Source organism: Anabrus simplex, chromosome 2 (genome assembly GCF_040414725.1).
Source record: "Anabrus simplex isolate iqAnaSimp1 chromosome 2, ASM4041472v1, whole genome shotgun sequence".
Lineage (NCBI taxonomy): Eukaryota > Metazoa > Arthropoda > Insecta > Orthoptera > Tettigoniidae > Anabrus > Anabrus simplex.
The window spans coordinates 359,355,907-359,370,528 of record NC_090266.1 but is presented as its reverse complement, the minus strand read 5'-3'; the positions used below and the strand labels follow the sequence as shown (position 1 = coordinate 359,370,528).

The 14,622-nt window shown below is 40.4% G+C and overlaps 1 protein-coding gene across 1 annotated transcript in view; it reads right to left on the bottom strand.

The window, feature by feature from the left end:
- Nucleotides 1-14,622, bottom strand: part of LOC136862829 (uncharacterized) — a 148,608-nt gene that overhangs the window by 49,442 nt on the left and 84,544 nt on the right. Inside the window, exon 8 of the mRNA XM_067139093.2 lies at nt 14,074-14,319. Coding sequence (XP_066995194.2) covers nt 14,074-14,319 — 246 coding nt within the window. The remainder of the gene's footprint in view (nt 1-14,073; nt 14,320-14,622) is intronic.

The window sequence follows — 14,622 nt, the reverse complement described above, 5'->3', positions numbered from 1 at the left end:
GCCTTTTGAAGATCCTCGCGTACACACTCCCCTTGTTCATTAATGATTCCTGGAATGTCTTCCTTGAAACCTGTTTCCTCTTTAAAGTACTTATGCATACCCTTCCATTATTCACTAAAATGTATTCCACCGCCAATTATGATTGCCATCATGTTATCCTAAACTGACTTCTTAGCTGGATTCAATTTCCTACTACGTTCCTTCAATTTCTCCTTACTTCCACAGCTATTTATAACTCTATTTCTTTCCAACCTGCACCTCCTTCTCAGTCTCTTTACGTCTCTTTTATAATATAGTGGATCTTTACCACTTCTTACCAACTTTAAAGGTACAAACCTGTTTGCACATTCCTCAGTAATTGCTTTCAACCCATCTCACAGTAAGTTTACATTTTTATTTACCGTTTTCCACCGATCATAGTTACTTTTTCAACTCCCTCATGCTTATTCTATGAACCATATGGTAGTGCCAAATAGTCCTAATTTTAAAACCTAATGTTAATATTTTTAATTACGACAAAACAGTTTCGTGATCATCAATACCATCTATTACTTCGGTTTCTCTGTAGAGCTCATCTGGTTTTACCTGCACCTCATTCAGAATATTCTTCCCTCTATTCGGTTCCATCACTTTCTGAATCACCTGTCCTTCCCATATTAACTTATTTGCCATTTGTTTGTCATTCTTCCTGTCGTTCGCATTACCTTCCCAATTGACATTTGGTAAATTGAGATTACCAGCTACAATCACGTGCCTTACCATACCGTTTCCCACATAGCTGATTATCTTATCAAATAAATCTGAGTCAGCGTCAGCGCTACACTCCAAACACATCAACTTTCTTATTATCCTTAGAGATGAGCCTTACACCTAGAATTTCATGTTTATCATCTTTAACTTTTTCGTAGCTTACAAATTCTTCTTTCAAAAGAATGAATACTGCCCCTCCTACCATTCCCATCCTATCCATACGATACACACTCCAGTTCCGTGAGAATGTTTCTGCATCCATTATATCATTTCTCAGCCATGATTCAACTCCTATTACAATATCTGATAAGTATATATCTATTAAGTTAATTCTAGACATTGAGCCCTTATTGAAATGCTCATTTAATTAATCAGTCATGTATTCGAATGTTCAGAGAATATTTCATTTGTAATAAGTACTAGTAACTGGCAGGAAACATCTACATTCTGCACCACATGTCGCAATTTCTGCAGGAAGCTTGGAGCTCGGGTTTGTTTGCTCGCCAGCTAAGTTTAGAAGGTGGTACTTCGACATGACGTACACAAAGCACAACAGTGAAACGATAGAAATCCAACGGACAACATTTCGGAAGCCCGGCGAGAGGCTAGAGAAGCCTGCGAGAGACTTCGAAGTAAGCATCACGAGCGCGATGTGCTGGACCAATGATATGATAGCGTCACGCTCATCCTGGCTAGGCATTAGTCTATGTAGGTGATGGTCCCCTTCGAGGATAAAACGGCGTCTTAGAGGACGAATTATTAAAAACAATGACGGTGTGAGTTAGCTACCCTATTATTCGGCGAGATTCTGTGCAGGTAACATCCTGAGAAGAGGTTTTATTTACGCGAGTGATCGCGTGGGGACTTGTAAATTTTTTGGAATACGCTCAGTCCGCATTAAATGTATTCACGTTTTCTAATACTGGGAGAATAGCATTTAATTTTCGATTTCCAGAGGGAGAGAACAGTTTCATTTAATCATTTGGAATGCACAGTAGCCTGCCTGTGTAAATAGTTTCCCGAGGGCATAAACTTTACAATTTCCAGTCCAGCTTTTGCATGGGAAATATTTGACCTAGTTACGGGATTGGATAAGAGAAGTTGTTCCGCGACAGAATGTGAACTGCTTTCACGCTCAGTGGAAATTACCCCGGCTGTAGTATTCTAGTAGCTGGCTGGTTTAACCTTGACCTAAAATCTACATCGTGAAAGAGGGGATGTTTAGACGACATCCAGAAGCAGAAGCAGGGACGTTAAGTTCGACATCACTTTTCGACGCCAGAATGGGGACCTAAGGACTGATCTAGGTCTTTTTCTGAAGGCATCATCATCGAGATGGCTGGCTAAAATACGCTGGGAGCCGGCTGTTCCTGAAATGGCTGGCGACGATAAGTCAACGAAATAGATGAGTACAGAATTTTCAATGTAATTGTGTGAGTGTGAACGTGTGTTAATGTTGCAAAAGGGGAAGGTTAGTTTTTAATATTTATTGACAGTAAATTTTGCTTTGTTTGGAAGGACAGCGTCCTATTTAAGGTAAATGTTAGGAAGCTTGTTAATGTAAATATAATTGTAACGTAAATGTGGACCGTTTACATAAGGTTGCAGCTTGCTTTCTTACATTTTATTCTGATTTATTCAGCTGAGTGGTTAGCGTCATTTCTTTTACGAATATTTACGTCCATATGGAATATTTTGTGTCATGTAATATTTTTCAAGATACAACGTTGAATTATGTGTTGAAAGTTAAAGCCTTCTCTGTTATTTCTTTTTGAATTTGTGACATGTAATTTATTTCAGGAACCTGCGTTGAATAGGAAGTGTTGCTTAAAGTGTAATCGGTTTCCTTATATTTTCCATCGAGGCTTTTAGTGAATGAGAGTAGCGTGAATGCAGCATGCTTTCTTGGTGAGCCCTGGAAAATATGACATCATGTTTTTTGTTTCCTTGAATGTGTATATTTGCAATTTATGTGATTTTGATTTGTGTGGTTCCGATCCACATTGTTTGTTGTGCTCATGAGATTGCTCATGATTCAGAGTGTATATATTTGCGCGTAGGATGTTTTACCACTTATATTTTGTACAGTTATATTAGTTTTTGTCTCCCCTTTTTTGCGCAATAAATCACGTCTTTTCTTAAGGTTAGGGACTCCCACTGCAATGTCAAATGTGCAGGAAAGGGGATCGTACTCAGTTACAGTTCAAAGTGTTAACAAATACAAAGCCAGGAGCGTGGTGTTAGCACGCAAGCCCAAGGTGTAAATTTAATGAAACTTGAAGATTTGATCTGATATGTTAAGTATATGTGTGTCGGAATACATTGTACATTTGGAATATATTTTTGATGCTCAAGAAGGACTTTATCAAGCTGAAAGGAAAAATTCTGAGTCATGCTAAAAATGTTGAGTCATGTGGTAATTTTGCTATTTTTTCATATTTATCTTGTTTATTTTAATATACAGATTTTTCTCCAAGAACTGACGTCATGCTTTGCATTGCTTTATTTGTAGTTCTTAGTAGACCTCATAGTGTCCACATTTAGTTATATGTTCCCCATCAAATCCAAGGTGTATATATTTTTAGGGCATTAATTTTATCATAGTTCGGACTGAACAAGCCTGGGATCGGCTGACTAGTCTGGGGCAAATTACCTGGATGGTAGAAACGGGGACAACATGATAGAGGTTTCTGGGCTTATGCCGTGTCAAGAAAATAAGTTGAAATTCTTTACGTTTCGCAGAGAACATTGCTCTGTGTCATCAGAAAAAAATATCGACTGGTCGCGAGAAAGGCTGATTCAGGAAAGCTTTCTCGTGACCATGACCAGCAAGCCAAGAATCTAAACTATATATATTTATCATGTATTTAATACGATGCTCTCGGTGTGAAAGAAGATCTAGCATTCCCGGGCTAGTAATACTTAGCTCCAGTTGAGATAGCCACACGTGAATTTGGGATCTAATATCTCTGTCAAGTAAAGAGATTAGAGGACGATACTTCATACACACAGTGAGGTTTGAGGTCCAGGTCATCAGAACGGCAGCCGTTCTCACTGTACCGCCGAATTATAACTCCTGAAATACTGGTACGTATTGTAATGAATTATTAGTAATTTTTAAGCCGGTCTAAATCCCTAATGCCCCAAACGACCAGACAACCCTGTCCGGTTTTAACAGCAGATTATGTTGAAAATATGCATTTTACTGGAACAAAATGAGAAATGCATAAGATATAGGAACCACCACTTCCACTGTTATTGTTTTGTATTATAAGACAGAGACCTAAGAAAATTTAAATGAATCGTTTCCAGTAGCCTGTACCCTTTCTCAGGCACGCAATATAATAAGGGATTTGAAATAAACGCGTAGGAAAAGCAATGTGATGAGATGAGATTAACAATACTTTGTAAGAAGTTAGCGTTTTGGCAGACCAAATAATCCTGTCAACCACTATCTTCTCAAACTCTCCCGTACGAGAGTGAAAGCTGGTGTGTACTTGGGCTAATAGCCTAGTTGTTTTTCCCCTTAAAACGAAATATCCATTAATGTTCATCGTACTTGGGATATTCAATGCATGAAATAAGAGTAAAGTCATTGAGTGAAAACGATTGCTTGTACAATCAGATGACGACAGAGGCATAATGAAATAAAAAGCTAATTTTGAAATCAACACATTGGATGAAGCTGGGTGTATGAATCGGAGGTGACATTCCGTAAGAAGAAAGTAAATTATAATTAAGGCACCGGGTGAGTTGGCCGTGTGGTTAGGGCCGCGCAGCTGTGAGCTTGCATCCGGGGGATAGTGGGTTCGAACCCCACTGTCGGTAGCCCTGAAAATGATTTTCCGTGGTTTCCCATTTTCACACCAGTCAAATGCTGGGGCTGTACCTTAAGTAGGCCCACGGCCGCTTTCTACAAATTCCTAGGCCTTTCCTCTCCCATCGTCGCCATATGACCTATCTGTGTCGGTGCGACGTAAAGCAAATTGTGTGAAGTTATACGTTTCCATATGAGCGGATACTATCCAAGGGAGCCTGAGGGCCTGTGTGACGATATTTTGTGTGCGCACGATTTTATTTGTCCAGGATGTAGTTCGCGAACACCTGAGACCTGTTGAGTGTCATGTGCAGTCTGGAACTGCATTCAGGTAGATGCTTGAAAGCCCTTGTGGAATTATTACTGCCTGAAGTGATTGTTATGAGCCCGTGGTTCTGATTCCGAAAATACTCGTATGTCCGGCAAGTTTTGTGGTAGAGATATTCGTACTGTGACCGCGTGAAGCTTGTGGAGTGTTAAGTACTCCTTAGGTCTCAAAGAATTGAATTTTAGAAATTCGAAGGAAAAGGTTGTCATTAAAATATTATGTCAGGATGGTTTCGTGTTAATAACGACCTGTCGATTTACCATTTCGTTGTAAGAATGTGCTGTCTTGTCGCACTATCTCTGAGAGTTGATAGATTTGCGGAAAGATTGGGACGTGTTTATATATCTATAGCCAGTCGAGTTTCGTTTCCATGAGAGACTTATTAGGATGTATAGGACGCAGTGCAGCAGGTTGGATCTTCACCAGTGACCACCTATAATGTAGGTCAGTTGGATCTTCATCAATGACCGTTTACAATGCAAGTAGTGTAACATATCATTATTATGTTTAATTAAACTAAGTGCGACATAGGTTGTGAGAGGACTGCATGGTTATTCATGCCCGGCTCCTTGGCTGAATGGCCAGCGCAGTGTTCTTCTATTCAGAGGGCCGCAGGTTCGATTCCCTGCCAAGGTCGGACATTTTACCTTAAATAAGTAAATTTCATTGGCTCAGCGATTGGGTGTTTGTACTGTCCCAAACACTCATGTAACTTACACACTACACACAACACTCTCCTCCATTACAATAACACGCATAATCCCATACATGGCACCCTCATCGAAGGGGCTGCCTTACAAGGTCTGGATCAGGCTAGAAACAGCCAGACGAAATAATTAAATTAAATGATTCTTCATGGTTTGTAAATCTTGTTAAGTTACAATTGAAGTTTAACTGACGGAAAGGAGTCATTCTTATTTTAAGTTTGTTCTATATAATTTTGTTGAATTAATTTTAACATGTTAGCGGTGTCGACATCGGTCATTGCCGGTGTGTTCGCAGATCTAAATGGGATACGCATTCTGATCAGTGTTGTGCAACCATAACTAGAGGTAAAAGAACTCCATCAAATGAAAGCCTGTCTGATAGTTAGTGGTTCTAACCACTAATACACGGTTATTCCATGAATCGTTGTGCTTTTTTCTTTGTGGGCGCCAGTCAAAGGTTTTAGGTATAAAGCCTATAATTAGATACGTTTTGCATGTATGTCGGGAGTGTGAACCTGCTGTATTTCATAGGAATCCGCATGTGATGTAATTTACTTTGAGTTGTGTTTCTTTACTTAATGCGATTAAATAACAAAGTGTGCGCATTTCTTTTTCAGACCAAGAAGTTGACAATTATATCTGTGTTAACAAATAAATGACTAGCTTGTCGTTCACCGTAAATTCTTCTCGAATTATATCACGTGCTTACTTAACCAATTCCACTTACATCGGAAATAACCTGAAAGATAATTAGGCAATTTACGCGTATTTATTTTTTAAGATTAAGTTAAATGTTTTTTAATCGTTTGCTTCATGATTTAAATTCTTGACACTGATGCAATCATGCTTTGCTTGAATCAATTATCTAAACTGAACTTCTGGAGCGCTATACTTTACAAATAAGCCCATAGTTTACGATTGGTCCAAATAGAACTGGACGTTATTTCGATTCAATTAAGGGTCCACTCGGTGCTTGTATAACACCCTCCATTGGTATTCATTCGGTGGACAACTTTTACCAGGCCGGTACATGAACCCAGGACGCTAGAGGCTTTGGACCATCTCTTCGTGATTTTACGGAGCCAGGATTCGAGCAGACGGTTCGCCGGACTGACATTGTGTGAGCTAAGAGGGGTTCACGTGCCCTCATGGAGGGGGTGCGGTCGAGAAAGGCAGGGAGAGACAGACGGGCCAGAGACGGAAGGAAGGAAGGAAGGAAGGAAGGAAGGAAGGAAGGAAGGAAGGAAGGAAGGAAGATCTATTTAAATTTTCAAGTTTCTTAAGAATCGCTAAACAAGACAAGACAGCAACAACATTGCCAACTTTGGAACAAGATTTTGACAGTATAAATTTATTGTCTCCGAATTCAGACACATATTTTTAAATTTAAAAATCGATTGAACATTAAGGAATTATTGAACCCAATACTATGCCAACTTTCTCTAACTTTTGGTAGGTCACCTCAACGGCGACCACGGCGGAAGTTTAACCGATGTGTGTAGGAACACACGGACGCACAAAACGTCCACCACTTAGAGCTACGAATCAGGCTGAAATTAATTCACGTACGGGAGAGGTGCTGAACAGATTTTGTAGTATAGTAAACGTTATACTAATAATTGCACCTACCAGAGATAGTTAATTCAGGCACGGCGGACAGGTGGAACTGAACTATGAGAGCCGGATAATTGTCGATAGTGTACAGACGAGACGTCTAACCGTGGTGCGCACAGACTTCTGGGAAGGAAGAAGACGACCTTCCGAATGGAGACCTTCGCCGCCGACCGGGACAGTCTTCCAGTGCAACCAGTGACAAGGTTATGTGCTAATTGCAATCATGCTGGAACCGTGATGGTTCTACGTCATCACCCAGGTGTCAGAGAATAATAATAATAATAATAATAATAATAATAATAATAATAATAATAATAATAATAATAATAATAATAATAATAATAATAGTAGTAGTAGTAGTAGTACGAATGAAACTCCGTCTCTTTCATTACTCCAATTTATTTCAGGATGACCCAATAAATGCACACACACACACACACACACACAAACACATATATACCCACACAATTCTAATTAACCATGAATGGCCACACTCACTATTTGCTGTCTATTTACAAGTCTCTCTCTCTTCATATGGTACAGTAGGCGGTCCAGCCTGTTGCTATACCCGCGGACGCTTAATCCTTACTTTCGCTTCCCCATGTCCAGTCACCTCATACAGCAGCTGTGTGTAGACCGCTGATTATGAACACAATTCTACGGGCTACTAGACACACGATAACTGTTCGTTGGTTCAGTAATTCACAGAGTCACATTCAGTGAACAACTGAACAGCTCAACAGTATTGAACAGCAGGACGATACTCACAACAGCGAACATTAACACAGGTCCATTTACCTTCACTCTCGCGATATTGGCTTCCCTCGCTGACCCACGCCGAGCCCCAGTCTACAGAAATATACGCACACACAGTACAGTATTCCGTTCCGTCTTCTCCAGCCCACCCACTCACTGGTCTCTCCGACACCACACCAACAACTCATCGTTCAGACTTCGATGGGACACTAGCGACAGCCAACACCGCTGTCGTCCTCAGCCCAGGCACCGAACCCCAACACACTGAGTCTCACACTGACTCCACCACGGAGTCCAACTCTGACTGACTATCCACGGCTAGCCTCCCTTTTATTATATTAATGATAATGGTGTGTGCCCTCCGAAGATGCCTGGCGCAGGTCTTTCAAGTTGACGCCGTATAGGCTCCGTGCGCTGCTGGGAAAAATGCACCGCTGCGCTGCGAGTGGCGAACATTGTAAGTTAATGCGATCACCGCGCACATATCTCTGTCGTTTCACAGCGTGTTGCTATGGCCGACTACATAATAACAGTGGGATTTCAGAGTGTTTTATGCAACAACAATCGGCCAAATTATTCCAAACTCCAAGAAAGTGGCCATGTATTAAATTTACAAGAAAAACTGTTCGCAGGAAATAGCAACAGGGCGAATAACTGCAAATGTGATAAGAGAAAAACGTTGGTTCACTAGAGAGACTACCATTTCACGATAGAGGCAACATAGTAATTTATGTATTATTTGTAGTGATAACGAGATTGATTTTCATGTACACATTCAACAATGCTGTCTTCAGAAAAATATATTTGGCCTATCTCTAATACGATGTCATGTTAACATACGTTAATGTTGCGAGGGAGGCCTTGGTAAAATAATAAAAATATTTCCATGAAATGTAAGCATATTTCTGCTGTTATTTATACAGTTTACTCAGAACATGTTACCTCGTGTACCGATCAACCCTGTGAATTGTCTGGACCTCGCATCTAAAAAGCGGGGAAAGAGAAATACAACAAGGAGAAGACCTTACAGAGGAACTTTTTCCGATAAAAAGGCACAGGTTTGATGTTGGACCAGTTGAAAATATCAGAATATCTTAACGTTGCCAATAAATTATTGTCTGTATTTATAATATGATCGCGACCACCTTTTATACAACGGTTAGCGCTACTAGTTTCCTTCGTCGGGGGCCCGGACTTGATTTCCGATACAGACAGAAATTTAAGATTGACATGAGGGTACATGCAGCCCATGTTCATTAGGGGTTGCTTGAAAGGAGTTGCACCACCTCGGGGCGAGAACAGAACATTACGTATGTAAAATGCGGTATTTCTGTGAGCTATTGATATTGTGTAATGGAGGCCAATTTCTATAATTACATTATATTTGGCCACAGCCTTTTTAAATCCATTTCGTGAGGTTGTGACGGAATACTCTAAAATTTTACATTGTGGTCTGTAGTACGGTATGTTGTTGTTGTTATTATTATTATTATTATTATTATTATTATTATTATTATTATTATTATTATTATTATTTTGCACACTTTCGTGGTAATGATATTCAAGCAGTTGTACAGATTTTAGGAAATCAAAGCAGAAAAACCTTAATGGACACTACAGTGTAACGGAAAATTTGAACCCTTAAATTTCCGTACAATTCCAGTCGTGGCAATGACCACCGTCTTCTGCATGGTCTTGTAGATGTTGGTGTTGTCATCCAACTTCTTCAATAATTTGTTTTAATTGTTAACCTTTGCATTATATTAAGAGTAACTGTGTATTAAACACTGTAAATGTACAAATCCGGAATCACTTCCTGCGATTTACTGCTAAGATCCACCGTTTTTTCAAATCCATTTAGTGAGGTCGTGAATGACAGCTCTGTATTACAGTATCTATTAATGCAGCCAAGAACAAGCACATCATTCTGTCGGAACGTTGTGATATTAAAAAATTGTCATCTGAAGACAGCACTGTAAAATAATTGAATAAATGCATGTAAACGTCACACACATTCCAGCTTCTTATGGCGAGCTGTTGATGAAGATGACTCTACGTAGTTCTCGTAGTATCCACCCGCAGCAGCACAGTGCTATACGCACGGAGCCTATAGGTGATTTGCTCGTCTGTGAAGATGGGCACCTACCCATAATCAATTCTAATGCTGAAGACAGCACACGCACCCAACCCCCGAGCCATCGAAATTAACCACTGAAGGTTAAAATCCCAGGCCCAGCTGGAAATCAAACCATTTAGCTCCGGATTCGGACAGGCGTGATAACCGAATAAACTCGTTAATGTGACTATGTAAGTAGTAGGATATAGTTTGATGCGAAATACTAGAAGTGGAACAAATGATTGCTTTTATATTTCTTTATGGGTTTCTAAGTAATTTGAGCACCTCACGATGGGAGAATTAGTATTGTTTAACTTTATGGAGTAGAATATCCTGAAAGGTTACCGTAGGGGGATTTAATTTGTACCCGTGTGACAACGGTGTCTTCTACAATGTGATAAGGACAGGGAATTGAACCCAGGATAGAGTTATCAAGCACTCAGCTTATCTTAGTAATCCCTTATTTATGTAATATCCATTTTTGTGTATTACTGTTGCTGTGTTGGCGAGGGCATTGGTGCGAGTCTGGTATTGAACCCAGGGCTATCATATCTCAGCCGTCCTCCATAAATAGCGTAATTGAAAGATTTCGAATAACGGAATTAGCGACATCTAGAATGGGGTTGAGTGTTAGGAATGAAGTCAGTTTGGGTGGGCCAACGAGGGAAATGCAGTGCATGTAATGTTAGGTTTCCTAGCCATACGCCATGCTCTCGTAAGAATAAGATTTAAATGTGTTGACCTGAGATAAGTGAACGACGCATAGCTGTGACATGTATAATGAGATGAATACTGAATACGGGATGAATAGTGAGATATGTGATGAATATGAGATAACTGATGTTCCCCTGTGATATATAAGAAAATAAGAAGACGAGGAAGAAAAAGAAGAATGATAGGGCTTGCAAGTTCCGTGAGAATCGGGTGAGGTAGCCCTTATTGTTTTCAGCGAGAGCTGTTGTGAATGATGCAGGGCCAAGGTCGTTTACAAAGAGACATGGGATGAGAAAATATTTGGGGTGTCGTATACCTCCCGTTGAACGAAGTCATTGCCCTTGTCATGTCTTAAGAATTACGAGTGCAGCATCGGAAATAGATATCGGAACACAAATGTAAGAACCATCCAAACCACCGTAATGATTTTAAAGTCTCCCTAACGTTGAAAATCCATTGTTAGTTAATTTGGCATAGACAAAAAAATGCCGATATTATTTTCTAGCCCAGCCTATAGTCAGAAAGAAATGATTATGGACCAAGTTTTCCTTTCAGGAGCTGTTTGTTTCCCATGTATTGATTTCTTTCAGGGATTGCTTATTGTATGTTAAATGTTATTTGTGTTTGATTCTTGTTTGTTGAAATACGGATTCCGATGTCGTAGTGCTCAGCCTTGACTTCATGCAGGGGATCATTTGCCCCTTTTTTGGGAGTTATATGTGTGTTTACTTTTGCGTGTGTTAAGTTAAGGTTTGATTTTATGATACTGGTCTCATTCAATTTATTTAAAAGTGTTAATCTTTGTGCCAGATTCGGGGAAGCAATTTTAAATGCCGGCGAGTTTTCATTTGGATATCACTGCAACAAATCGTAGAGTCGTGTGGCTCAAATAATCCAAAGGGGAGCTTATATGTACCACCAATATCACGTATAACCACACATTCAGTCATAAATAATACTAATAACCACGAACTACTGAACTTTTCGTAAAGAAAGCATCACCTTGCTTTGGAACCGAGAGCTGAGTATTATTTGTCATTAATGATGTGATGGTTCTTTTGTTAATATTTTCTAAACCCACTGTCGGCAACTCTGAAGATGGTTCTCCGTGTTTTCCCCGTTTTAGCACCAGGCAAATGCTAGTACTGTACCTTAATTAAGGCCACGGCCGCTTCCTTCCCACTCCTAGCCATTTCCTGTCACATCGTCGCCATAAGACCTATCTGAGTCGGTGCGACGTAAAGCAACTTGTAAAAAAATATCCAGTTTTCGTGTTGCTTAAACGTAATATATTTGTTTACCCAGATATATGCCTCTTCGCTTAACGTAGATAGTGCGATGTACGTTTCCCTTGCCTAGCCATTAAATGTAGTTAGATAAACGTGTGCCCTTAAGGCCTGAATGCGCACCGAACCTTGAGTTAGCCGAAGACTTAATGGCAAGCAAGGGTGAAAATGAAATGGCGTATGGATGTTAGTGCCGGGAGTGTCCGAGGACAAGTTCGGCTCGCCAGGTGCAGGTCTTTTTAGTTGACTCCGTTGGCGACCTGCGCGTCGTGATGAGGATGAAATGTTGATGAAGACGACACATACACCTAGCCTCCGTGTCAGCGAAATTAACCAATTATGGTTAAAATTCCCGACCCTGCCTGGAATCGAACCAGGGACCCCTGTGACCAAAGGCCAGCACGCTAGCCATTTAGGTGTGGAGCCGGACAGCATGGGTGAAAACCCTATATTGAACGGAAGTTTAAAGCACGGTTATGAGAGACTGAACTTTCATGGATCAAACATATTCATCTACAGTTTCACTTGAGAAATCAAAGTTAGTTTTCAGGTTTTATTATTAATTGTGGTTTTCAACCAGTGTAACCTCAGAAACGTTAATCATAAGGAAGCAATGCATTTATCTGCAATCATTTCAGATAATTGTCACTTTTGTTTACTCTTTCTTGTTTTATTTCACTTAAACTTCGTAAATTACTTTCTAAATTTCTTTAAATAAATTTGAGTGAGTAAAATTCACATCTTTCTTTTCAAGTATGTATATCTCCCTTCGTACCCAGATAACCAATTGAATAAATTACTCAGGAACAGAAGAAACGCCCTGAGATACATGAGAGTCTGTGAGTATTTGCCGCTGCTGCAGCCGTGCAAGAAAGAAGATGGAACAAACAAAGGTGTGTGTGTGTGTGTGTGTGTGTGTGTGTGTGTGTGTGTGTGTGTGTGTGTGTGTGTGTGTGTGTGTGTGTGTGTGTGTGTGTGTGTGTGTGTGTGTGTCTGAATGTCTATCAAACAGCTAGGCTTTTTCCTGATACTAACTTTGTTCAGTCACTCAACGAAATCTTAACTATCTAAAAACCGGGTGAGTCTGCCTCGCCTGACATTTTATGCTGTGAGGTTTCCCATCGAACGTCACTGGTGTCGTTATGTTCTATTCTCCTTTGTCGTAGACCAAGCAACAATCGCCTTCAATCACTCACTGCATCATTACCTTTGCACGAATATGTATCCTATGCGACAGGCATTTACACAATGCATCTCTCTTGCTTCGCCGTAGATGAGGAGCATGCCAGCATACTCATCTGCTGAATACATAGCGAAGAAATGACCAGGATGCTTGGCTACACCAAATGTCAGGACACTACACACTGAACATGCATGCTATTGGGTCTAATGCATCATGATTTGATCCTCAAGTTTAAAATGTGAATAAAACAATTTATCGCTCGTAGGATTCGAACCCACCTACCAACACAACATGCGTCAACACGTCTGTGGTTAGTCCACTACACCACGATTAACGTTGCCTCTAGTTTATCAGAAAGCTTACTTGCTGTAAAACTACGTCTCGCTTCACGAACTCGCATACGTTTACTATCAGTATGCCATCGCTTTTAGCGATAATTTCATAACCAATCGAAAGCTTTTAATTGGCACGTACACTTTACATAATCGTGTGACAGATTGATGTGTTGTTTAAATACCTGTCACATACATATTGTTGGAAAAGTTGTGCAGTGATGGCGCAGTAATTGCTTTATAGGCGACTGTAGCTTGGTATACGGCGAAGGAAACTCGACCATCACCCCACTGACGTTCGTTGGGATGCCTAAAAGCATCAGGCGCGGCTGACTCACCCGGTATATTTAAACGTATTTTTAATCAGAAAATCGTTACAGTCATTTTTCTGCATGTATGCTAATTTAAAGCTCCTCAGTTGCAGACTTGCCAGCTAACAACAGCAACAAACTTAAAATTAAGTAACTTACGGACACATGTGCCATGTTCTGGTCCTGTCCATTTCCTGTCTTGACCACACGTCTTCCGATACTCTCCTTCTAGCACGTAGCCATGTGGGCACTTTAACTGGCAGACGGATCCAGCATGATTCACCACTCTGGCTCGCTTCATCCATGGGTATCTGGACTTCCTCATTCGAAGAAGATGGCGAGCACATTCCAGGTAGCCATGTACTGGTGAATCAAGAGGAGGACAAACTGCTTCTTCGGCACCATCTATACACAGAGAAAAGAGAACACAAGTAGAAATGTTAGCAGTTACATCAAGATAGTACTCTGTTTGCACATTTTTACGATAAATTTAAAAGTAAATGGTCTCTTTCCAAAATGAAAATTTCCATTGCTTGCTTTCTAATTCATCATTCACTGGGGTACGACGTGTAGGCCACCTCCACGATGGTTCTGCCTGGGCAACGGATTGCCAAGGCAGGACGGCTAAGTCAACACATATAGTGGCCGACCTAGGTCGCAGATCTCTCACTGTCATTCGAAACAACAGTGCAAATGGAACATTAAAAA